The following is a 26,308-nucleotide window of genomic DNA, read 5'->3' as shown; positions in this document are numbered from 1 at the left end:
GGAGCAACAAGGACAAAGTTAATCCTGCAGTCACTGAAAACCACAAGCGAAAGCAGAAATTACAAACAAAGAACTGTTGTGGTAAAGCTGTCAAACATGTTTAAAAAGCTCAGTGTTTTGGTGAAAACAGCAGAGCTTTTTTGAGTGGCGAAGATTAAGAAAAAATGCGTCTTCCTTTTCATGTCAGTCTGACTAAGTTTCAAATGTTTTCCGTGAATGATGTTGGATATAGCTTTCAAAAGTATGGAAAGCACTCAAGTGCCTGGAAATTTGTGAAAATTGCAGCAGGAAACTGTGTGCGCTGTTTCCATCCTTAAATTTGCCTCCTTAGCAGCAACTTCAAGGAAAATGAAAAAGGAAAAATACATAATACATCCAAAGCTGGTTGAAAACATATCAAATAATAAATTGAGCAGGACAATGGGAACTATGCAGCAGTGGCATGTTGTCCAAACTGCCTCCAACTTTCTCCAACATGAGCCGGGATGAGGCATTTGTCACTGATGCAGAACCGCCAAAGCACTTCCACAAGAAGTCACGGTTTTTCCATTTCATTTCCATCAGCTACATATCCTGCCAAAGCTGTCATCAACTAAACCAGATAAAATCTTTCCCTCCAGTTCCCAAACTACACATAATGACTCAGGTCAGATACAGGTGCTGACAGTTCACCATATACCATAATTTGAGCTGCAGAGCTTCTGTGTAATGAGGAGATATTAAAATTGAAAATGAAAGGAGTAATGTGGTACGTGTTGTTCGCTTTTACACTGCTGTTTCAAGACAGGGCTCCACATTGCCCGCATTAATGTTAAATTTCCTTCATATGGGGTTAGTCAGGAGCGATTAGGCTCACAGGGTAGTTTTAGACTTGACGACACGGGGCTGTTTCATTTGCCATGCCAGCAAAGGAATTTTGGACCGAAAACTGAAAGCCATGGAGAAAATTAGGAGGGAGCATTCACTTGGCACTAATCAGCTTGTAAACTCTCTCCATGTCCATAAAAGACGAGAGTTACTGTAAAGAGGAAGAGTACGAATGAAAATTGCTTTATAGAACTTTTTTGCCCCCTCTAGCAAATTTCGGTGCATAGCGATGCCAGCGTTTAACCAGCCAATTAAATGATTTCTCTCTCAGTTTACAGCATCTGGAAATAGTCACACCAACAACACTGCTCTTTTTCCACTGCCAACAGTCATAAAACTCACAATATGTTACCTTTTACATAAAGAATACATTTTATTGTACAATGAAACATAAATCCTAATCATTTTATTACTAAAAATCCTCCCTAGCAAGACGAGATCAACTGCAGCTAAAGATCCAATTGGGGATGCTCGCTGATTTTCATTTGGAGCTTCATTTAATGAGTCTGGGTCCTGGGGTGAGAGAGAGTGCCTGCTTTTTAGAGCAGTTCATTTAACTTGCAGAGTAAGTATGGTAACAGCAGCAGGTTTGCAGACAATTATGCAGAAAACAACGAGACTAAAGCAAGACAAGTGATGGTGACGGAGCAGAATGCGAAGTGAAGTCAAGGACAGGATTCAAGCCCCCGAGGGATCCAGTGATAGGGATCGTGAGACCTGCAGTGTGAGTGTGTTTGTGCTGAGTGCGTGTGAGGACGTCTATCTCCACCCCTGAGGCCAGACACCTGTGTGGCAGCTTGAGCAGGGGTCTGCCCAGGGTCAGTGTCACGCTCATCATTCTGCAAGTCTTTCTGCCCAATAAGCGAGCAGGAATGTTGGACTGCCACAGGTCAGGAGGAGAATAACGTAGAGCAGCAGTGATCCCCACTGCTGTTATTCTCTACAGCGGATCAATGAAGCAGCTTGTTTTTAGAAAGGACGGGATTTCTTTTTCTCAATCAGGTATTCAAGTTTATGCATTTAGAGCAGAAGAGCCTCAGAGGAAAACCAAACACAGGCTTCATGTTTTTAATATGGAAATGAACCTTTGCGATGTACTTTTAGGGTGTTTGTATTGCATTAGTGTCTCTGTTGCGTTGTTTCCAGTTATGTTGTTGATGTTCTTTTACAATGAGGACCATGTTGAAAATCAATAAATAGTTCAGAAACGCTTCCAAAAGACCAAAAAGAGAGATGAACCAGATTATTATTAGTGCGTGGCTGCAACAAGGGACCTTTTCTAATCACTATATCTCGATGCTACCCGACTGCTTGTACTGGAATACGCTCATTTCCAAACAGAAACACTCCCAGCCATAGAAGTACTTTCTCCGAATAAACTCAATGACCTCTGAAGACACGACGGAGTCTGGTGGTCGGAGCGAAGGCTGCACCTTCACCTGACTCCGCGGGGCATTTCATTTTACATCACCCTCACCCATCCGTCAATCCGTCACCAAGATGAACCTCCAGCAGAGTGATCAGACACATCTGAAAAGGAGCGAAACAAGAGCTGTGGAAGGGTGTTTAGAGATCAGTCCCTTTCCCGTGAACATCACATCACCAGGTTTCCTCTCCCTGACCTGGGCCTCTGGGGGGGGTCTGTGCACACGTTTACCAAAAAGAGATCAGATGCCTGGACAATAGCAGTGTGTCTGCATCCCAGTTTATGCCCCTGGCCAGAGTCAAAGGTCAAAGTTCAGGGTCAAACTCGCGCAGGCAGAATCGCACAGGACCGTTTCACCATGTGGTGGATGTTCAGATATATAATCCATGTGGCACAAGAGTCCACTTGACATGTGGTGAACAAACATGAGGACAACCATCGTGAGGATTCCTTTAGAAAATGACACCAATGAAACATTATACACAGAGCTGTTCATTACAAACATCTGTGCAGTTTAATGCAAACTTAAGTCTCAATCTTTGCGAAATGCTGTCTTTGTGAGGACTGCAGCTAAAGGTTATGTTCACAATCAATTACCGTAATCTGTCAATTATTATTACTTTATTTTAGATGAGCAAACTAAAGTAAGAGATTAACATTTTGGGAAACACGCTTATTTGCTTTCTAGCTGAGATATTTAATACGACACTCGTGTGTGTACGCTAAAAAATGAAGCTACCACCAGCAGGCGGTTAGCCTAGCTTAGCATAAAGACTGGAAAGGGTGGAAAAGCAGCTAGCCTGGGAGGGTCTACAAGTTAGCAGACTAGATACTAAGTTAGTGAGTTTTAGAAGTGCTGATAGGAGGATGGTATCTTTGAACAGAGTCTTGAATTTCCCATAATGTCCCCAGAATGAAAATTATTCCCTCTAATTTTTTAGTCAATAAAATGTTAGAAAATAGAAAAACACAAGCTTTGGAAGGTATTTAGCTTCACTTTTCGTCACATTTCATCACAATCACTTTTCATTGAGTATGGAGCCTGGGCATAGCAAACCTTGAAAAAATATGAACTTGTCCTTTAACTAATCAAAGAACTAATTGTTTCAGCACTAAAATCAGTACAGACTTTGTTAAACTCTACTAAAGAAGAGTTGATTTAACTGTATACTAATTTTGAAGGCTGTACTTAGCGGTTTTGTATTTTACTACAGTGTATTCAGGGTTTCCTGTGGTGTTGTATGACAGAGGTGGGCCACCTCGCCTGAAACCATGACTGCTCATATAATTTAAAGCAAAGTTCTATTAAACAAAACATTAACCTGCATGAATAGAGCAGAGACGACAGCCCACACCACACATGTATTGATTTCGACTATTGTTTAGGTGGCCATCTGACTAAATTGATCAGGATTTGAGGGGCTTATTGGAGGACATGTTTCTGATAGTCTGCAACCCTCATGCACACATGAGGGAGGAGTTTCTGTGCATTGTTCTATGAGGATAACAAAGCTCAGATATAGGAGTAAGTGCCAAATTGCTCAGTGCTGTTATGTCTTCTTGTAAGCGAAACAAAAAACAAAAACACATCTGTAAAATGGGTAAAAAAGGTCTATTTTCCTGTAGTGGACACTCTGTTCCAAAGCAATCAGGTAAAGAATTAAAACAAAAAAACCCCTCTCGATTGTGTTTCTGCAAGTTCAGCTGCAGCAAAGCTCTGGGTTTACATTCCTCGGCCGTATTGTGTGACTTCCTGTGATAAGCACGACAGCCACTGCTCCCAGGAGGACTGGGCTAACGTCTCGGTAGACCACGAGAGGGCCAACAAAAACCTCCAGACCGCTGATATTATCTCCGGGGGTCACGGGCCGGAAAATTGCAGCATTCATCTAGGATCAGGAGGGGGGACGCTGAGGATAGCCTAACCTGTTTCCTTTTAGGGCGCTGATCTAAAAGCCTGCCGGTGTAATAACGTGCTTTGCTAGTGTTCTTTCCTGGTTGCATTCCCTGCAGTCCTCACAGCTGCTTTCATTTACCAGGTGCTATAAAGACGGGGACTGGCTCGCAGCTCTGTGAGACGTATCTGAGTCAGAGGTTTCATTCAGACGAGGATTTCTCTGTGACAGAGAGAACATCATCTGACTAACAAACCAAACATCTGAACTGGAACTGACAATTTACTTCAAATGCTTTCACAGGAAACTCATCCGCACCTTCGACCTCACGTATAACCGAGCCCTAAAATGTTTTCTGAAGGGTCAGTTTTACAGATCCATGGAAGGCTTTTCTATTTGAGACTGTGTTTCTTCATCTACCTTAAAATCTGAACTATTCATTCATAGTTAGCACTGCAATTTCTATTCTATTTAATCTTTTCTTTTACCTTCTCTTTATTAGTCCTTTAAGTCTTTTTTTATGTGCTTCTTTTTATATTATCTTTTGATATTTCCTTGTCTTCCCTATATATCTTGTCGTAATGCCTTTTATGTCCTGTGTGCAGCGGTTTGAATTGCCTTGTTGTTGAGAGATGCTATCCAAATTATCAGTATAGCCACGTTTCCTCTACCCGTCCAACAAGCAGTGCCAAAAGGGTGCCTGGAAGAAGCTCAAATGAAACAGATGAGCTGCTGAAATATGCTCACCCAAGCTCACAAGAGTTATTCTAAAAGTTATTTTATAGAGCCCATAACTCCTCATGGATTTCACATGGATATTCTCCTGGAGTCAGATATCATGACAGCCCCAAAGATGCATTTCCAATGTTTCATCCAAGCATTACCACTGCATTTCAGGTCATTGTGTCTACATTGTGTAAGTACATTAGCTCTAAGGTTTCCTTGTGATGTTTCTCTGCCAGACTACTGTCTCTCTGTGAAGAGGTAGAATACAGGCAAACAAGAGCAGAGATCAAGAAGCATGTTCACTTTGCATGCCAGGGGAAACTGACATTCTGAGGATTAGTCTTCAGGTCTAAATGAATTTGTAAATAAATTAAATAATGAAGGTATGAAAGCAACGCCCACGAGATCAGGAGGCTTTTGTGTAAACAAAAGCAGAGATAACTGGGAGTGATGACATTGGTTGGTCAGATCTTCAGGAGAGCCAAACTTAGAAAACACACAACATTAAGACACTAAAAACAATGAAAACTACAGGAGACAATAATGTGATAGGCCATGATTTTATGCAGACAAACAACAAACAAAAAATGGGATTTACAGATATCTTTCCTTCTCCTCTGCAAGGCATCATTGAGCATCAGCTCAAGTTCAACATTGCCCCCTGCTGTTAATCTCCTGCCACATCAATAACAGCCCAGATGTGCTGCTGGATGCATATTTAGTCGACACGATTTGATTCTGCTCTGATCTCATCCATCATGTAACTAAAGCTGCCACAATATAATAATTCAAAGTCAGAGAAGGCCACTCAACCTGTCAACATGCCCGCTCATGGAAAACATCCCTCGCTTTGGTTCACCGCACTGACTTATACCAGAAAACTATGTGTGCTGTATTAAGCATCCAATAATTTCCACCCCCTTATCCTATTTGATGCATTCTTAGTGCCACTTTTGGGTACAAGTTTCTTCCTGTAGCCCTGTAATTGTGGCCAGCTGAGTTGTAATTGTGGCACTATCATTCGGACGTGGTGTGGCTTTCATAAAACCAGAAGTAAAAAAAAAAAAAAGTCCCCTTTAATGACAAAAGACTAACCACACGCAGACCTCTATGATGTGTATCCACTGATGTTTAAGACGTCTGTACCTCCTTTCACAAGCCTCTAATGTTTCCATGAAGTCATTAACAATCTGTCTCAAGTTTGGAGTGAACCGTCTTGCCATGGAATAAAGGGTGTTACAGTAGAGGCATTTAAAAGTGCTTCCATCTCCTTTCTTAAAATATTTTCTTAAAGACAACCAGGAGGCAGCCACACGTCTCTGTGGTGAAAACCAAAGAAGCAGAAGCGTTTTAAGCTGCTAATGACTCTAAATGCGCTTAAACTGCACCTAAAGTCAACAAAAAAAGCACTCTTGAAATACTAAGTCAACTGAAGATGTTAGTGTGTTGTGAAGAGGGGTTCTAGGATATTCTAATAGGCATTTTTCCACAATATTCGGATGTTTTAAAGTATTCAAGGTATACTATGTAGGATTCTGCCACAAAACAATGTATAGACATACAAATGAATCTCTCTCAATCATCATGTATGACCCACTATTTGGGCAATGAGTGTGTAGCCCCGAGCCAACAGCAGTGCACAGGAGAGGTTGGGACTAGCGACCAGGCTGAAACTGTAACCTGCATCGTCTGTATCTGAAACTCGGGAAGCTCTTCTCACTATGATTGAAAGAAAATTCTGCTGTTTTTTAAATGCTGTCTGTAACTCAACAGATTACTGTTGAGGCACTGTTATTAAGTTATTATCATCACACACAATCATTGTCTACTAGGATGCCTATTAGCAAGCTAGAATGAAGACGACTAAGCTCGCTAAACCTCTGCAACTGTCCAAATAGTTAAATAATTGTAACTTGGCACCGACGGGCCTGTCAAGCTTAACGTCTCTCTACATACTGATGTGGTGTACATGAGGCTCTAAGAAAAGCGATACTCAATGTCTCAAGAGTTTGGAAGGTGGCGTCTTCTTTGCAGGAGGAAACACTGCATTACATGTCTCAAAGTGTTTCTGCCATGCTGACAGGTGTGTCAGCTCAGTAAAGACAGTTGTAGCGGTTGTTTTCCTTCAGCTGAGCGTTTCTCATGTGAAAATGCAGATGAGCAGAATCTGCACTCTCTGCTTATCTGCCTATTTAAATAGTTGTATTTTTGTTTTCATACACGTCTTCTTCCCAAGGCATGTGTTGACAAGAAACCACAGACAGGCAGCACACTGTGCTGAGAGAAGCTCTGAGAGGCTGTCTGACTGTCTGAAAAATATCAATCATGCGACTCGGTGGCCTCTGGACACACCACTGTGCCTTATGTTTTATTATTTGTACAGTTTTGATCACAAGGATTTTATGTGTGACATCAAAGACACTAAAATCCAGTGTTTGAGTTTGCTTTGTGAACATTTTGCTCTACTGAGTCCTAAACTCCTCTAATCTCTGTTTTGATGATCCATTTCACTGAATCACAAGGTAAGCGTGCAGGTGTGTGTTTCATGTGCACACAGTTGACTGTAGGTACATGTGTATGTTTATGTGTTATGGGAAACTCCATTCTTAAGAGCCAGCTGCTTCTCTCTTCTTCACTACAGCTACTACAACCAAAGCAACCCCTTAATTCCCTGACACAGGCAGTTAAAATCACCTCAGTTAGTCAATGGCTGTGCCACCAGCAGGCATGGACCTCACACTGGAAATCTGAGCGTTGTATGCTGGCAGAGACAATCCCAAAGTACCTTTGCATCACTGTTTTGACTGTAATGGTTTGGTGGAAGGTGCCTGACAGAGCAATAAGTCTTGCCTTTCAAAAACCTGCGGATAGCAAAGGTTTCTGACTTCTGTCACTCATTTTAACTGTTCATAAAAGTTATAGCCTGCAACACAGAAAGTAGGCCAGCTGCATGCTCCTGTGCATGTCTTCAGAATAACATTTTACGATCTACACGGACAAACAGGAGGAACAAATACCTCGTGGACCTTAGGGGATTGCCCTCTGACCCTTTGCGTGTGCTCTATCTGTGCTCTACTTGTCAGGACCTGTCTTTTCCAACTTCGACCCAGCAGTTCTAAGAGCCTGAGACAACACATGGAGGCCAGCATAAATCCAAAAATTACTTGTGGTTTCCAGCCTGTCTCCCTCTCGGTCGCATATGTGAGATATACTGCTGTGGTATGTGCACGTCTTTAGCCTACAGGGCAAAAGGTGGCAGCTACATGACAGACTGTCATGCTCAAGGTGTACGGTGTGAATACACGTTGAGGTTTTGATTATTTCTTTACATGCTCGAGTGTGACAATACATGGTTTCACACTTTTTCAAAGATGAAAGATACAGCAGTCAAAAACAGACCCTCCCTGGCTATATCTAATTCAACGCAACAGGTTCTGTTTTCATGGAAAGGTGAGGGCCAGATCAAACAGCACTATGATGGCGTGGTATTTTCCTGACCTTGAAATAAGGTTTGTCCATGTCTTTAGTGTTTTTAAACTCACAACACACAAAGGTAAGGGGAACAACAGCAACAAGACGGCCAGATATAAACTAAACACTTGGCAGAAATATATAACCACAGAATAATACTGAATAATGCCAATAAAATGCTTTCAGTGGTCAGATATAAGGTGCATTAAGGTCAGTGGTGTTCACCCTCAGATTGTTTAATTTGAATATTTTTAAAGGAGGAAGACAAAAAGATCTCTCTCTCTCTCTCTCTCTCTCTCTCTCTCTCTCTCTCTCTCTCTCTCTCTCTCTCTCTCTCTCTCTCTCTCTCTCTCTCTCTCTCTCTCTCTCTCTCTCTCTCTCTCTCACTCTCTCTCTCACTCTCACACACACACACACACACACACACACACACACACACACACAGATCTTCAAATTTGACTAAAATTTATTCTGGCCATGTCAACAAACACGCTAATGTTTCATTAATGTTAATGTAATGTGACTATAGCAGGAATGCCATTAAAGCAGTCTGTCCGGAAATAAAATCAGATAAAACAGGGTCCAATCACAGTAATGAAATTCAAAATACGGTCTGATTTTAAAACAAAAAACAAAAACAGCCTTGACATGTGAAAGGCAACAGACCCTGTCTCCTTGCATTTCTCTCAGATTAGCATTTGCTCTTCACACCTCATGAAACATCACTTAGACTCTGGCTGCGCACTGAAAGAGAGCTGGGAGCATGTTTCCCAAGGCTGAGTGGTTTCCATATGGAGACACTACACATAATGTTGAAGATGGAGGAACAACAGATATTAGAAGCCAAGAGTTTGGCTCAGTGGAAAAGAGAAGGAGCTGATAAGGAGCAACAAAGGCAGCAAATGCAGATGTAGTAAAATTAGAGGAAGATACTCTGGAAGTTTCAGTGAAGTAAAAAGGAGGGAGACTCAGGGCACCACTGACAGATGAAGAGATCAGTCCATGCTGATTATTCCTCTAATTGTATTTTGCAAACTCTTGTCACTGCCAATTTACACAAACTTCATGCCCTCGACCCAAGCGTGACCATGAGCGACCTTTCATCAGGAATGCTGTAAAGAGCCTAATGAGACAGGGTGGGAGCCCAGACTCAGCACAATTATGGGAGATTAGGGTGCTGCACAGGATGAAATGGCAGGTAGGTGGGCAAGGATGTACCCCACCCTGACTGCAACGCACTCCCTCTCATTAGAGATGCCTTTCCTGACTTCACAGGGACAGAGCAGCTCTCTCTCTCGTGGTTTAACCTAAATATCTCACAGTGATTTAGGATGGGACAGCAGACATGGGACGATTTATGGGTCCATTTTTTGTTGTTTTTTTCTTTCTTTTTCTAGGTCAGATTTTCCTTCATTTTCAGTGTGTTTTTGACAGAAACAGGGCTAAAATAACTAGGATTGTTTAAAAGGTGTGGTTTCTTGTGCAAGAAAAAAGGTCAGGTTTATTTATCCATGTTTTCCAGCGTTGATTCTTCTTCCCTGCCTTTGCTGGGGTATTTCTTTACATTTCTTGACCTGTCACTGTTAAAAACTATCTATCAGTGGAATAGTGTGAAACTGGTAGCAGGACAGCGCATCACAAACAAAACAAAACATTGACTCACTTGTACAAAGCTCCAAGCTTAAAATCATTTCTTAATCAAAAACATAAAGTATTTGCTGGTTCCAGGTTGTCAAAAGTGAGAATTTAGTACAACTCAAAGGGGGATGAAGAATTGTGATGTCTGTTCATCCCCTCTCTTCTCTCCTGCTTCGCTCTCTCAAACTAAAAAGAATAAATAAAGCACAGTATCAGAGGGGCTGAGGACAAAGAGGTGGAGAATGTGTGAGAAAACACAGGAGATTCTGGTTCTCCCTGCAGTGCCTACATCTCCATGGCCTCCTTCATTTCAGCTGCTCTGGACGTCACGCTATGCTGGCTGCTAACAATACTCAAAGAACAGGATTAAACTTTCAAATGGCCAAAAAAAACGAAAACACGTCAGTGACTCTGTGAATGGTCCATTTAGACTCCAATTTGCAGCCGATGGGAGAGATTGCGTTGTAACAAAAAAAGTTAAGAATAGCAAGATTATGTCACCAGCTGACCTTGTTCGCTGTTAAAACAGAATTCTTCAGCTTCTCCTTGTGTTTCTAAGGTTAAAACCTAAGACGTCGTAATTCTCTCCAAGTGAAGTAAAAAAGCAGACTTCAACCTGTTCAGAGCCCTTTCAGCTGCAGCCTGTTAAACCCATCAGCGAGGAGAAGGGAAACCCCGAGAATGATTTAGACGGCTTGTGATCTTTCTCGACATTTACTCTCCCATTATCAGCCACTCGACTTTTACGACTTTTCTCTCCCACTTAAAACAAATTCTCTATAAAAGCATAACAGCCAGATTTGAGGAGATGAAACAAATGTGGTGATCGTTATACAACAGTTATATAACCTAATGCCCTGATGCCCAGCACCTTTTGACCTCCTAGTGGAGGATGGAAACAACAGTCATGAGTGACAAACGGCTGCAGCTGGAAGTCTTACAGCTTTACAATCTCATGACCTTACAGTCGTTCATGCTCATATTTAGCTCTGGGTAGCTGACCAAAACAAAAGATGATCATGTGAATTATGGCTGAGTGTTGAAGGCTTTCATCCCAGCCACCAGTTCCCAGTTCTTACGTATAGTAGTTTGAGAAAACAGGAAAATTTTGGGGTGTAATATTCCTGGAATCCTGTCTATCATGAAGCTGCCAAAGTTGAAAGTGGATTTGAACTGGTTGCAGCTACTTTGCAATTGAACTTGTGTTATTAGAGCATATAAACATATAGGACCAGATGATGTCTCAATGTCTGTTAAATTGGGGATACAACATACAGCCAAATGACGCAGCTGAAGCTAGGGCCACCAATCAGCTTGTGCCGGATTCTCCGCCAGCATATAAACTCCTATCTCATCCATGCATCAATGTTTTGTTAGGTTACATTACTCATCTCCCAAACAAAAATAGTATTGGTCTGTCCTGCTTTTGGATTTTTAATGGCATGTTCCCAAAATATCACAGTTTGTAAAATACAGCAGAAATGTAAGGACATGCTAGGACCAAGGCCTCACAAGGTGCCTTAAAACGTGGGTCAAGGGAAGCTTCACATTACAGGTTGTTAAACTCCAACTGTGGTAAAGGGCTGAACAGCAAGTTTCACGTTCATTTAGGCTTACATGAACATGCTCATGTCTCTATCTTTTCCACCTGCTCTTCTTCATGGACCATTTGCTGATTTTCCAACACACTGAAAACACTGTGGCTCAGGAGGATAGAGCAGTTGTCTGCCAGTCACGAGGTCAATGGTTCGATCCCTGGCCTCGGCAGTCCACATGCTGAAGTATCCTTGGGCAAGATACTGAACCCCAAAACTGTCCCCGATGCTGCGCCATCGGTGTGTGAATTCATATGTATGTCACTTTGGATAAAAGCTTCTGCCAAATGACTAATTGTAACTTTTATTTTCTCAGAAAAAGAAGGCCTTATCATCACAATGGGAACAAGCACTGATTCAGTGCTGAGGCAAAGAAACGGTCCAATCTCCAGCCATGAGCACCTCAGCATGCATGTGTGTTTCATTTTGGGGCACTTACCCGCTAAAGTGCTCAGCCAGCTCAGCACAGACATTTCTCCAATGTTTGTCTTGATCCTTACTAAAAACCATTCAATGGGGCTCAAAGTTCAGGTATTTATTTTTACAATGGGGAGGGTCTGAAGGCCAACACACTGAAAGCCCCTCTCTCATTACATTCCTCAGTGGTCTCAAACACGAAGCGAGCAGATACACTATATCACCAAAGATTTGCTCACAACTCACCTGACAGTCAAACAGTCAAACCCTCGCCAGTTTAATGGTTTCACCATACGGTAAAGGGATGTTCTCTTTTACAACATGGCCCCCTGCAGACGTGCATCCCCTAAACATGACAGATACCATCTGCATCACTGCTGCTCCCTCCTGTCACTGTCAGTCTCTACATGGCTTGATGGGCAGCAGAGATGATAGCAGTTACCCTGCATTCTTCAAATAAGGTCAGATGCCGTGTAGCCTTCCTGCTGTTCGTTACCAATGGGTGCTGCCTCTAAAATGGCACAGACTGTGCCCACATGCTGGCTTGACCTTCAACCCCCTGCAATCTTCAGTGCAGAAGGAACCAACAAAAGTCACCACCGTCACGTAAATCAGCTTAGCTAAGCACACAGTTCTACTAATAATACTATAATCACTGGTGAGCTTCCACTTGGCAGGGCTGAAAGAGGTGAGCAAACACCCATCACAGCCTTGCTGCATTCAAATATAAAGCTACTGTCACTGACGGCAAAGGCCAGCAACACTTCTAACCAACATGACACTAATGTGTTAACTGGCATTTGACATCTGGGAGGCATGAGCCACCCACGTTTTTGGTCACATTTGGCCTTAATGTGCTACAGTGGTTACTATGACTAAGGCGGAATAAACCTTGCATGCATGACAGACATGTAAAAAAACAACAACACATGTTTGTGAGTAGGAAAGATATGCACGCTATTTATCAAAATTCAGCAAATGAGTTAGAGAACCTGCCTGCTTTGAGGTAACTTACTATGTCTACAGGTGTGAGGTGTGAGGGTGAGTGATGAAAGGCAAGTTACAACAGGCCACTGGACTGCTGTAACTGAGGTAAGACTGTTATTGAACCTTAAGTAATTGCAGAGCAGGACGGTTATTAGAGGGGAAACAGAGGTACTGCAAAGAGCAACATCTGAAATCATCCTCGCTGACTACAGCCATACACGCAAACTAATCCCTGTCTTAAGATAAACTGAAGCACATACTTTCCAGGCACATCGAACTTTCTCGAAAGTTCAGCTCGAAGAACAAAGAAAGGCGGAGAGAAGCAGCAAGAACGAAGATGTATGTGGTCTTGCGTGATGACAAGTTTAGTTAAAATAAAAACCACGAGGTTAAGAGGTCCAAGTACTCACTGTCTCAATTTGAGACCTGATATGGTATCATGAAATACACACTGTAATGGATGCACGAAAAGTTTGTCTTTTTTTCTACAGCACTGATGACCCCCGGCTGGATTCTGTGTATTTCAAAGGTTCTGTGCAACTCAACAAGTGTCCTTTAACAAGACAATGAATTCCCACAATAGCTCCAGGATTGCTGTGCTGACCTTGCAACCATGTTAACGAGCATGCAACTTCACAATGCAGCTCCAAGATTGAACCAGAATGACAAGAATACCAGACAACGTCTACACCTGCTGGGTAGTTCATCTTTAATATTGCTTTTTATAGACTGTTCATATGTTTTGTAAGTGAAAACTTTATCTATTTGACTGCAGTTGTCAAATAGATTTAAGGGAGCAAAAAACAGATTTTGCTCTGAAGTTTAGTTACGGAGAACGAAGTAGCATGAACAGGTAAAGCTGAGTGGAAGTAACTCAAAAGTAAAGTACTTGCATAAATTTACTTTCCACCACTTTTAACATATAACTGTGCCCCATGTGATCACAATACTTGTTAATCAGTGGCATAGAAAAGTTATGTGGAATGCCCTCTCTCCTGAGGTGGATCTCAGTGTGCTCCCGCTGTGCCATTTCTCAGCACCTCGGCCACTAGACTGTGGAGGACTCGCGTCATGCACCGACAGGCTCCAGAGAAATAACTGACCTCATTACTTAGAGCTTCAGTCAACTGTTTATAAGCCCAACTAAAACTCTGAAGACATCATATTCACTCCTTGGGTGTTAATCTTTCTGGATTACACAAGGAAAATCTGTCGCTGGTCAGAATCAAGCAGGAAATTCCATCTCTGGCCTTTAACTGCTGCGATCGAGTCTTTAAGAACATGCACAGGTGTTACTGAGGTGTTACTACTTTCTTTTTTCTTCAGAAATATATCTGCTTCTAAAGGGAAAATTAAAGGATAAAAAGATATATAGCCAAAGGCCTCAGCAGTGTAACCTCCAATAACCCCCAAATTCCAATAAAAATATCAAGTATTTTAATTATTTTGCCATATAAGCTACACAAAATCGTAGTATAAATCATACTAAGAGGCTTTATTTGACTGGCCACAATCTTGCTGGACGACTACAAGTAACCTAACAGACGGTTTGATACATTTGCACTGCCTGAAAGCTTCAAAGACAACATGCCTGGCTGAGGGGGAATGTCCGGGGGGCTGCCTTGAAGCATTACAGAATAATGACAATGATGATGGCCATCAGTACAGGATCTGTCTTGAGTGATGTCGAGAACAAGCTGGTCCTCCTGGCACTGCAGTGACCCCAAACCCGGCCAAGACATGAGCTTATGGTTCAGAAATCATTCGCAAAGAGCAAATAAATGAGACACAATTATCACAAAAGAGAAAGAGCTCTTTCAGTAAAACATTTCACAGTTTGGGATCAACAAACCAAAGCCAAATAAACGCATGTTAAACCAGTGGGAACGGAAAAAATACAGTATTTCCATATATCCGGTTACGTCTGCTTGGAAAGTTTTATCATCTGTTATCAAGGATTTAACTTTGACATCAGCGACTCCTCATATTTGTTTCAAATATCTCTTCTAACGTTATTGAACAATATGTCAGTTTCATGTGTTGGAGATAACTGTCACTTTACCTGTAATCTCAGAACATGAGGTCGCTTTAAAAGACATTTCAGGATTCTTAAACTAAAGTTTCACATTGCAAAAAGTGTCTGCCTGCCTTTCTGTTCGTCCGTCCGTCTGTTTGTCTGTGACTGAGCCCAGATGTCAGCTGGTATGAAGACATCTGCCCCGCCAGAGGTCTAAAAGCCTTGGAAGCTGTTGATCCCAGAGGATACCACTTGTCTACTGATGACAGGCTGAATACCGAGCACATCAGGCACCAAGTGACTAAATCCCACTGGATATAAACAAGAGAGAGAGTTCTAAAAGGACTTCAGAGCAAACAGAGACAGCACTTTATACGCACAGGTGGAGAACGGCTGCCAGTCCTGTGATAAGTTCATGATACTCATGGTAATTAAATTCTAATTCTTAAGTGAAGCTAAAGATGGAGATTTGTTTTTCTTCGTTGAGCAGAAGGATCCTAAAGGCTGCTGAAAACGAAAAGTTTGCATTCATGTGGGACTCCTTTGCTCAGACTGTGACTGAGAAAATAGGTTTCAGGACCTTGAAATACTTAAAATACTTAATGCCATCAAATGTTAGAACACGTGCCGAGTCTTTGTTAAAAAGACAGTAATCCATACAAGTGCAATGACTATCTTCAGAAGTCTCCATCAGTCATGTCGTGTAAAACCCTTGAATGATCTATCCTACTGTCTGATAGTATCATGGTTCAGAAGCTGAGGCAGGTGATCCCTTCAGGTAAATGGGATTTATCTTCTTTGAAAGGACTAGAAGAGCCTGAGGGCAAAGTCCTCACTTTACCACAGAGTTAAATGAAAAAAAAAAAAAAAACAGTAATTATTGTCTTACACATCACTCAGACACAATGCTACTAAAAAGGAAAACAGATGACAGCTCCAGACTCCAAACTATTGAGCGCCGGGCACTAATTGGCCCCTTTGAACGACGTAAACACACGCAGACAATTGCTATACACAAACATGGACGCACCACATCAAAAACGCTTCAAGGGGATATCAACACATGTAACTGCAGAAGAATGCTCGCGCTGCCGAGAAGAATCTAAACGTGATTAAATGCTGAGTGAATCGTTGAGGGAGGTGCGACTCCGTGCGTTCGCTCTCGGCCACATCCTCCACTGCGCCTTCAGCTATTATGTAAACACAACCAGAGGGAAACAAGCGGTGACTGACAGCTGTGTGAAGCCTGTGCACCACAGCAGTAACTGAATTATCACAGCAGCTTGTGTGAGCAATGTGCTCTCGTCTACACAACAAGGCTATTTATCCAGGGCTCAGGAATGTGAGTTACAACAAAATGGTATGTGGCCGAGCACCACAGAGTTCTTCATAATGGCTGAACTATATATCAGAGCCGTCACTCAGTCGTTCATTAGAAATGATGTTATTGCTGTTTCTTCAGTAAGCCTGCAGCTATCCCCCTTGCCCTCAGGACACTTGACTCTAACGTGACCTGTATTTGGCACATGAGGGACCTCCAAAATGGGACAGCTGTGGGTGTATTGCTGCCTGTGCCTGACTCCCATCGTGCCTAATGTTGCCCAGAGTCACCGACATCCCCCACACCCTTCATCCAGCAGCCCTTTCTGTTCCAATCACAGGGTAATATAACTGCCGGAGAAGTTTTACGGACTGATAGCCTCCAATAGAGGGAGGCTCAGGGTGTGGGGGTCTGCTGCATAGCTCTCCACTAGCAAGGGCCCCTTAGGTGCCCATTGATGACAGCTATCATTCACAATGCAGGACAATGGTGGTGGATGTCAATGTGTGGGAAGGGAAAGGGGGGGCGGTTGATGTCGTCACTGATATCAAACAGTGACTCTCAGGGGCTGCCTGCAAGCAAGACCAAAAGGGATGAGGTCCAATATAGTGGCAGGATACAAAGATAGCAGAATGAATATAAAATTGGCTTTACTGGCGATGTTTTCAGTAAAATTTGCCTTCGTCTAACAAAAACCCAAACAAGACAGACAAAGACCTTCATCAAGTCATAGTTTTATTTGGTATTTTGTATTAGGAACACATATTCACAATTTAGTTGCTTATTAACATGCAAATTAGGAGCATATTGGCTCTTTATTGGTCATTATTAGCGGTCAGGGTTATTAAGGGTTAAGGTTAAGGCTAAGGTTAAGGTCAGGTTATTAAAATTTGAACTGACATACAATAACTTCCTTACTATCAATCAGGAGCTTATTGAGGGAAAACTCTTACCTCTATTAGTTGTAGAATATCCTCTTAAAAAAAAGACATTAGTAAGTGCTTTCGTGTTAAATGCTACTTACATATATGCTAATAAGCAACTTATTTTAAATGTATATATTAAAATGAGAACATTAAAAGCATTAACATGTGGCAACAGGAGGTTTCAACAGCATTGCAAATTGTCTAAAGCCAAAAGCGAAGAGACACGTTTGTTTTCATCTAATTAGATTTAAATCACATGTTTTAAACGGGTTGAAAATGTACTTACTTATAATAAATGTGTCTAATATGTAAATGTTCAGTTATCTTAGGACCGGTTTGGTGCTCAGAAGCAGAAACTCATCTGTCATGTTGTCATATCTTTGCAACACAGACACTAAACCGCGGAATAAAATCGTGCAGCGCTGATAGTTTCTTTCTTCATGTTACTTGTCTCATACTAATGGGCCAATATTTTGACAGGGCACAAGAGGAAATGTCAAAGGAGTTAGAATAGATGCTCAGTTTATCAGGAAACTGTCTCTCACTAAGACACATAAATCCCTCTTGTCTGCTTCATTAATACATCTGTCATCCACTGCTGATGGGCGGGGGAGTTTGAAAGATTCATTATTATCAAAATAGAAGTATGTATTGCACTAACAGCAATAAAAGCATGTATTAATTCTAGTCAGAAGATCTAAGAATGATGATACAAACAGTCTCTTCCACAAAGAAGTGAGAGTTTTCTGAATATATCAGGATTTTAGGGTAAGGGTTCAGTCTTATTTTTCATGACTCAGGTTTAGGAGTGTATCAGGATCTTTATTCCTTCTTCACACTGTACCCCACCGTGTATCCTCACTTCACTGCTCTTTACCATCCTTACGTGTCATGGAAATATATCACAGCAGTGCTGCTCTGTATAATCAAAGCTGTGATGAGATGATGGAAGACAGGCATCTTGTTGGACATAACACATAATGTACATGTCTTCCAGATTATGTATTAAGAATGTAGATAATTGAAACCCAAATGGGTGTTTATATAGAGTTTGCAATTGTGTTTGGATGTTCAATTTTCCTGATCAGCAACATCATATTCTACAGATGGCTTCAATTTTCTCAAAAGACCTCTCCTAGACCCAGCTTGAAAAAGGCAACCAATGGTCTGAAGCAGCACCTCAATGGGCATGTGTGTTCATGGATCCTCCGTCCTTATGATTAAGTCTTTCATTCAAGCATGAAGTAATCAGGACTAAGCCAGGTCAGCTCAGCAACCACGGAGAGCTCTGATCACATAGAGGGGGCTGTCAGTGCTGCATTTTCCAAGGCTTGATCATAAGCCTGATATTAGCCAGCGACAAGGTGAATGTATAGTATGCTAAAAAGTGTCATGAGGCTACATCTGTTGACTCCTGAGAAAATCGTGTGTGGGTGAAGAGGGTGAACTTGGAGATGCTGAATGCCAGCAAGACGGCGGAAAGTCAGGTCAGACCATCATAACAAAAGGGGGCCACAGTTGTCAGTCGTCCCCACAGTTTGAACTTGACTTATGCAACAAAGTCTGTCGTGTCTAGGAGGGCCTGATTGGAGCGGAGGGGGGGGATGGATGATTCTGCTAAAACGTTGACACCATGAGGAATTTCCTGTCGTGTGGTGCTATCAGAAAAACAACAGAATCCTCCACTGTTTTACTTCAACAGCTCAAATTCAACAATGGAGCTGCTGATAAAATACTTGGGCTGCTGGTAAAGAGGCCAACTGCTGATGTGAGGAGATTCTCATTCACTCGTGGAGAAAGGCGATCACTCAGGCAGAGTTCAGCCGGGAGGCTTGGACAGCTGACCGAAAAGGATCTGAATTGTGGGCTCCGGACAAAGAGCCAAAAAGGTGTTTTCAATCAAATGGCAAAGTGCTATTACTTTCAATCTGTCTGTGAAGCGTGTTCATGATTGCTATTTCTACTGTAAGAAACTACATACAGCATCCACTGACAAAGACAGAAAATGGGTTAAATGCTGAGAATTGCGTCTACATAACTTCTACAAATTGCGTGCAATCCACTTCCACTCTTACTCTGAAACATTGCTCGAGCAGCAGATACTAAAACAAAGGACAAAAAGAAGAGAAGAAGAGGGATTCTGAATATGAACCCAGTCAGGATGTTTCTACTCACCGTACTGGCAGCTGGGCCCGTTGAACCCTGCAGGACAGTCACAAAGCTGGGTGGATCCCTCCCGACACTGGCCCCCATTGAAGCACACGCCGTAGCTACACACCGCTGCACATGTACGTGTGGACAGACAGGGTCGTAGAAAAAGAGAAAAAACAGTGAGTGTAACAGAGACACCTGGCTGTTGTCATGAGATACCAACATCTGCAGTTTCAAACGCTGACCTCTTTCTATCAAAGCCTTATCATCGGCCTGTTAACTCCTCACTAAAGAGGAGCCTTGATGCTCCTCCGTTCACACTAACCAATGTAAGAGGAATCCAGCACTTGGCTCTATTTGAACAGACAAGCAGGCTTTGGGCCAAGCAAAAGACATTTTTAATCTTCATTTTCATAGAAACAGAGTGTTTAAAATGAGTGGCAGCAACAGCTTGGATGACTTCTAAGGGAAAGCGCACCATTTCCCGCACACTCTGAGAATGTTACCTGAGCATGACCTTGATTGATTAACTAAACTTTGATCATTGCCGCAAACAGTGATGTGCATGGGTGAGTCACGGGATAAAATCAGAGAGCCACAGGGCGAGCGTGGCTCATCCATCTCTCACAGCCAGCGGCCCTGTGTCCATAAATCCCTGGAAGTCAAACTGCTCCCGCTCGTTAAGACATGAAATTCAAAGAATCCAGGACGCATAAACAGCGAGAGCCACTAGGTAGCTCCTAACATGTGAATCCACCTCAGGAGGTGTACCATCATGTTCCATAAAAACACATCACTCATGAATCACGTCAGTCCTTCACCTACAGCTGTCTGTGCATGTGTAGTACATGTGTGTGCTGAAGTATCCCTGCTAATATCCCTGTGAAGTAAAACACAGCTGTTTAAGCCATGCCTGTTGTTTGAGGTCTCCTGAGTAGAGTACAGTGCTTCATGATGACAGGTCCCAAGCATTGATGCCGGCCTCATCATTGCTCCTCCCGACTGGCAACATGTGGATAATGTAAGTTTAAAAAAATAATAATAATAATAAAACGCAGTCCAGCTAATCAGAGAAAGAGGAATTGAAATGGAAATCCTTCCCTCAGATAATTGCGAAGAAACCCTCGGAGCGCCAGTTTAACTGTGCATCTTGTGCCAGATATGCATTTTTCTGCCCATCTAATCCAACCACAGGCGGCATGACCAATCATCACACCAGGCGCTGATGCCATTTGCTGACCATATATGGTCATAGTGATGGTATCCATGTGCCCAGCACAACGCAAACAGAAACTGTGTGATTTCAGCTTGCCCCGCGTCTACAGATTTCATCCCTGCTCTCATTGTTAACCTTTTACTGCATTCTGTATTACATCACCAGCACATTTAATGTTTTCAATCGTTGCATTGCATGTTTTTATGTTGCTTTCCTTCAAAAAGATCTTTTCTGTAAATATGCTGCGGCAATTAGTTGATGAATCATTCAATCAACAACAAAAACTTTAGTCAGCAACACGTTTGCTAACAATGATCATTTCAGTAATAAATCAGGAAAAAAATACCAAACATTTGCTGGTTGTAGCTTCTCACATGTTAAGAACATCATCTTGAGTTATAAGAAACTGCAGTGACCATTTTGGACATTTCATGGACTAAGTTACTTGTTTGACTGATAATCAGTTATTAATAAACACATTAGGTGCAGCCGACTTAGATACAAATATTTACAGCAGATACTTTAAACAGAGCTACAATGAAAAAGGTACAACTGATCAGCTGATGAGACTAAAAATGTAGCTTGACTTAAGTATATCTTCGGTCTTCAACCGTATCATGTCAACAAGGGGGGCATTACTTAACATTTCCAAAGGAGAAGGACATGAAGACGTTGTCTCTAATAATCACAGATGAGCCATAGTTATTTAATCCATGTCTCTCAGGAGATTCACAGGGCTCAGCCTAAACATCTGCCTGTCATCTGGCCCCAACTTCAGACACCTGCTCGACAGTTGGACCATCCAGGGAGTCCACAACGCATAACCCACACACACACTCACTATACTGCACACACACACACATTATCCCTTTTTCGTTGTCTCTAAAAAGACCCTCATAAACATCAGAGGTTCACTAAACTGATGCACATTGTCAAACGTATCCAGTTTTTGTGCTCAATGCCTAATAGTCTAAAATCTTGACCAATTTGCAGAGCAACTGAAATCCGACTCCAACAGGAAGACCATGTCACCACCGCTAATCTGCCCATGATGACTTCCATTTCCTCAGGACTGTGTGGCTACAGAAGCTATGATACGCTGTAGCAGTTCAACATACAGTTACATACCTATCCCCGCGTCTGTGATTATCTAATGTGAGGGAATTTGATGTGGTGACAGCTACAGATGACAGACAAGCAGAAAAAATGCACGAGTCAGTGATTAGGTTTAATTGCATAGTTTCGAATAGATGCAAATTCTTCGGGACAATTATGTTACCACCAGCTGTGAGAGATCAAATTAATGAGACATTCCTAAATTGTGGTGAAAATGTTTTAAATTAACTAAATTACCAGCAGCAAAGTAAAAGGTCACATGTCTCTCGGAGTCACTTCAGGGTAGCATGGCTAAGCGACAACAAGGGGAATGTACATTCCCCCTTCTGAGATGTGAGACACACAGGATTGTTGGCAGCCAACCAGGGCATTTTTGGGCCGCCCCCATCCTGAGCCCCTTACGCTGCTTAATCTTCCCTGAAATAATTTCTTAATGTGGCATGCAGCGTGGCATAAAACTCACTCTCATCCGTTGCAGTGAATTCCTGCACTCTATTACAAAGACACCTCCTCTGAGAGGATTAGCAGCTTCCACAGAAAGAAGAGACAGACAGAGCAGGGGTCAGCGACTCGTGCCGAGAAACTGAAAACCAGTGAGCAGGTGTCACCCTTACAGCTTCTGAAGGGGATGACCACATTGACACAGAGGCAGCCCCATGTTTGTTTAGGCTCCGTCGATCTGTTTAACCCCCAGAGAGCAACCCAGAGGGAGACCACATTGAGGGCAATTCACAGACACAAAGGCCTGCGCTCAGGGCTCCGTTTGGTGCCATAATTGGTGCATGTGGAGCCAAGCACTGTATTTTGAGGCAACAAATCATGTTTTGCTATGCAGAGGAATGTGTCATTTCAAAGAATTCCTGTGAAAACTAGGGCAAGCTATGTCAGAGCATCTCTGACAGGTTGCATTGAAAGACTTTAAATACCATTTGAACCAGACATGAGGTCCATTTGACAAAGCAGGAACAATAACGCTCAGCAAAAAATGTCTTAGAATGCAAGACCTCGCAATTAGAATATATGGAGCATTTGCGTGCAGCAACCTGTCCGTGTAGGTCTCTATTACACAGATTCCTGTGAGAGAAGTAGATTTTCAAATAGATGGATGAGAATATTGATGTTAAATCACATCACAAAGAGCAAACACAATCAAAAACACCTACCCTGGTCAGTATCGGTCCATCGCATTTTCCTCACTTTAATGCAGCAGAGGCTTAGACATGATAACGGCCTGTGTGTCACTCAGACCAAACACACTGTGAGGTTTCTGCAGCCTCATCCACTGCCCACCCAACTCAACTAAACAGTGTCGTCGGACTGTGTACCAAATGCAAATACTTTATATACCTTTCTAACCTTAAGGCCTAACTTACCTAAACTTAACCCTCCAACTTAAAAAGTCTGTTGATATCTTTCTAAAACTGCTTTTTGTTCTCCACGCCGACAGCTTGACGATATTGCCTCCATCTTCAAGGATGCCATGAAAGGAGCGGGAAGAGACTGGCCTTTGCTCTAACCAAAGCAGTTCTGCAGCATTCGAGAAAACTGATTTGAAAAACCAGCATCCAGCGCGGCCGCAATTACCACTCTGCACAAATCCTCATCTGTAACTGGAACAGCAAGGTCATGTGATTGCTTTAGGTTTACTTTTCAATTGAGGAATTTGAGTCGTGTTTGCTTGCCAGACTAAATCAGACTTCGAGTTGTTGAGAGTAAACTGGTATTTGCCCACAGCCTCATATTTGACAGCATTCCCACAAACTTCTTAAAACATGTGGAAGCGTCATTCTGTCTCGAGTTTTCTGCTGACCTTACGACCTCTGCTGCCCGTCACTCATTAGATCAGAAGGAGTATGTCAGTGTGACCACAGGCAGCAGTTGTGACGGACTGAACAATCTAAATTACACCACTGTTTTGGCGTACAATGCACCGTGTTACGTCTCACTTGGTTGCTTTTCTGTTTGTTTCTCTATATGTGTCTGAGTCATTTGTGTTCAGCTATGCATGCATATGCATGACCACTGACATAGTTGCTGCGTGCGCGCACACACACACACACACACACGCGCGCGGACCACCCATGGATAGACAGAGGACCATTTCCTCTTTTCTGGCCACTGGGCCTATTTCACATGTAGCTACCTTCGTCAGCCTGCTCCTCACCACAAAAGGGGGCCAGTTCCTATTCAGCAGTTAACGAGGACGACAAACTGGAGGGGCCATTGTCCCTGCTCCTCAGCCCCTGTCACAAAGCTTATTGTTGCTGTCAATCAACATAACTGCTCGTTTCCACTCCCGGCTAACCCCGTCCATCCTCACCCGGCCCGTGGCTACTTGCTGAGGTAAAAGGTTTAACTCATTGATTGAGTGGGTCCTCCAAACGTTTAAGTGGAGGAAGTCGCCATCACAAAGTCAAGAGCTCTTCACCTTCAGGAGAGCAAGATAGTCATCAAGCCAATTGGAGTCTCTACAAAACACACAAAAGTCACCTTGGTTGCACTTTGGGGTTTTCAGAAACAGCATCCTGCCTCCACAACCTGGCTGTGTCATTAGATGTACTGTAAAATCTTTAGACAGATGCGACTCTAAGATCTTAAATAGAAGGTAATAGAAAAGAAAAGTAATCTGGAACTACTTTGATAAATGATTAATTGTTTCAGTCATTCTTTTAAGCAAAATGTCAACAGTTCTCTAGTTCCAGCTTCTCCAATATAAGCATTTGCTGCATTTCTCTGTTTCATATCAACTAATTATCTTTGAATTTTGGAATGATGGCAGTACAAACATTTGACATCCATCGCCTTGGACTCTGGAAAACTGATGATTCACACTCGTCTGATATTTTACAGACTAAATGGTTAATTAAGACAGTAATGTGCTAAGTAACTGATAATGAGATGAACCATTACTTGCCTTAATTTGAATTTCTGCACAAGAGCATACCTACATGATGAAAGAACAGCAAGGCCTTCAGTCTGACTCCTCCACTTTGTGCATTCTTTGTGCAACAATGCTGGAAAACATCAGAACTTGGAAACAAAAACTTCAAAGTTCAGATATTTGAAAACCACTCAGGAACTCTATATCGATGCTATTGTGTCAATGGAAAACTCATAAACCTTCACAATTACATGATAGTAGCCTGAAACACAAAGATATGGAAAACAAGAGGGAGGGGTGCCAAAATAGTGGAATAAAAAGTGAAAATAACCAGACGTTTGCCGTGCTGTGGTATATTCTTTCTCCAAATATGTGACTAATTATGGTAGGCAAGGAATGCTGGAGAGCACAACAACTGAGGCCATTCGCTGCAAGACTGCGACAGGATGACAACGTCTGCACCATGGGGTGGATCTACTGTAGAGGCAGAGAGGAACCACAGGTGAATTAAAGGAAGGACAAACTATTCAGCTTGCAGTCATTTCACAGCCACTGTGTGCGCTGTTTCTACAATGATTTGACCCTCAATTCCGCTCACAATAACCGCAAATCATTAGCCTAATTACCAGTCACTGAGATTTTATTAGGGAACACACACACAGAGGGACAGCACAAGAGAGAGAAACCTGTCAAGTGCCAGACACTAAATCACTATCTCAATACAAAGCATTCCCATCTTCCCAATCTCCCCTTCTTTTGGGGGATTTCAGGGGATTTGCTAAAGCTGTACATTTCTTTTGGATGTTGGAGGTGCTGTTGAAAACAGCCCCACAGATTGCATTGTGCTGACTGAGGTACAGTGCAGATAGTGCATAGCAAAGTGCGCAGGAGCGGGAGAGGGAGGATTGCGGTGTGAGCTTCCTTTTATCCTGGTTCAATGGCTCAGAGAAAAGGGTGATTAGTTTGTCCCATCTCAAAGCGCTGCCACGTCTTTGGTTACAGAGATAAAAGCCCTGCCTCGCGTCGAAGAGAGCCGCCATTGTCACGCGAGAGAGAGAAACAAAACCCCCAACTACTTGAGTGAAGGGAGACACTGGGCAGTCCCAAGGAATGTCGCTTTAAGACATGTCTTTATGCGTGTTTTAAAACAAACTAAACTCATTGAGCAGCAGGCAGTGCACTGCCCCCATGTATAATTTAATACTGCAACCTTTTGCCTGGAAACAAAGAGCTCTTTGAACAGAGCATAAATGCCGTAAGACACCGATGACAGGCACATCCAGGGGATCTTCTCCCGCTCCCCATCCGTAAGAGCGCTGTCCCTGAAAGTACTGGGCCTGTACGGGTGGTGTGAGGGCCATTAAACACACAGGTCACTTCCAGGTAGGGCTCTGAAAGCAAGGAAGTGGGAACTTTCTTGTCAGTTCACTGGACAGGGTGACAAACTATTTACAGGATGGCTTTGCCAAGGTCTGTCTATGGTATGCAGGCTATGCGATCTGGATCACTGGCTGTAAAATCCCATCAAAGAAGGCTTCTTGGTCTCAGCAGTGTGAAGCTAAGCTTATCCTCAAGGAGATGAGCTGCTGGCAGCCCCAGTGTGACCAGCAGAACTACTTTTCCATACATGGACCCGTGGACTGGAATTACAGAGGGGA

At 42.6% G+C, this 26,308-nt stretch overlaps 1 protein-coding gene across 1 annotated transcript in view; it reads right to left on the bottom strand.

Moving 5' to 3' along the window:
- megf6b (multiple EGF-like-domains 6b) overlaps window positions 1-26,308 on the bottom strand; it is a 59,292-nt gene that overhangs the window by 27,921 nt on the left and 5,063 nt on the right. The window contains exon 4 of the mRNA XM_070994166.1: window positions 19,462-19,566. Within this exon, the coding sequence (XP_070850267.1) occupies window positions 19,462-19,566 (105 nt within the window). The remainder of the gene's footprint in view (window positions 1-19,461; window positions 19,567-26,308) is intronic.

This window comes from Chaetodon trifascialis, chromosome 3, assembly GCF_039877785.1.
Source record: "Chaetodon trifascialis isolate fChaTrf1 chromosome 3, fChaTrf1.hap1, whole genome shotgun sequence".
In the NCBI taxonomy this organism is placed as follows: Eukaryota; Metazoa; Chordata; class Actinopteri; order Chaetodontiformes; family Chaetodontidae; genus Chaetodon; species Chaetodon trifascialis.
The sequence above is the reverse complement of the archived record's forward strand: the minus strand, read 5'-3'. Positions and strand labels throughout refer to the sequence as shown.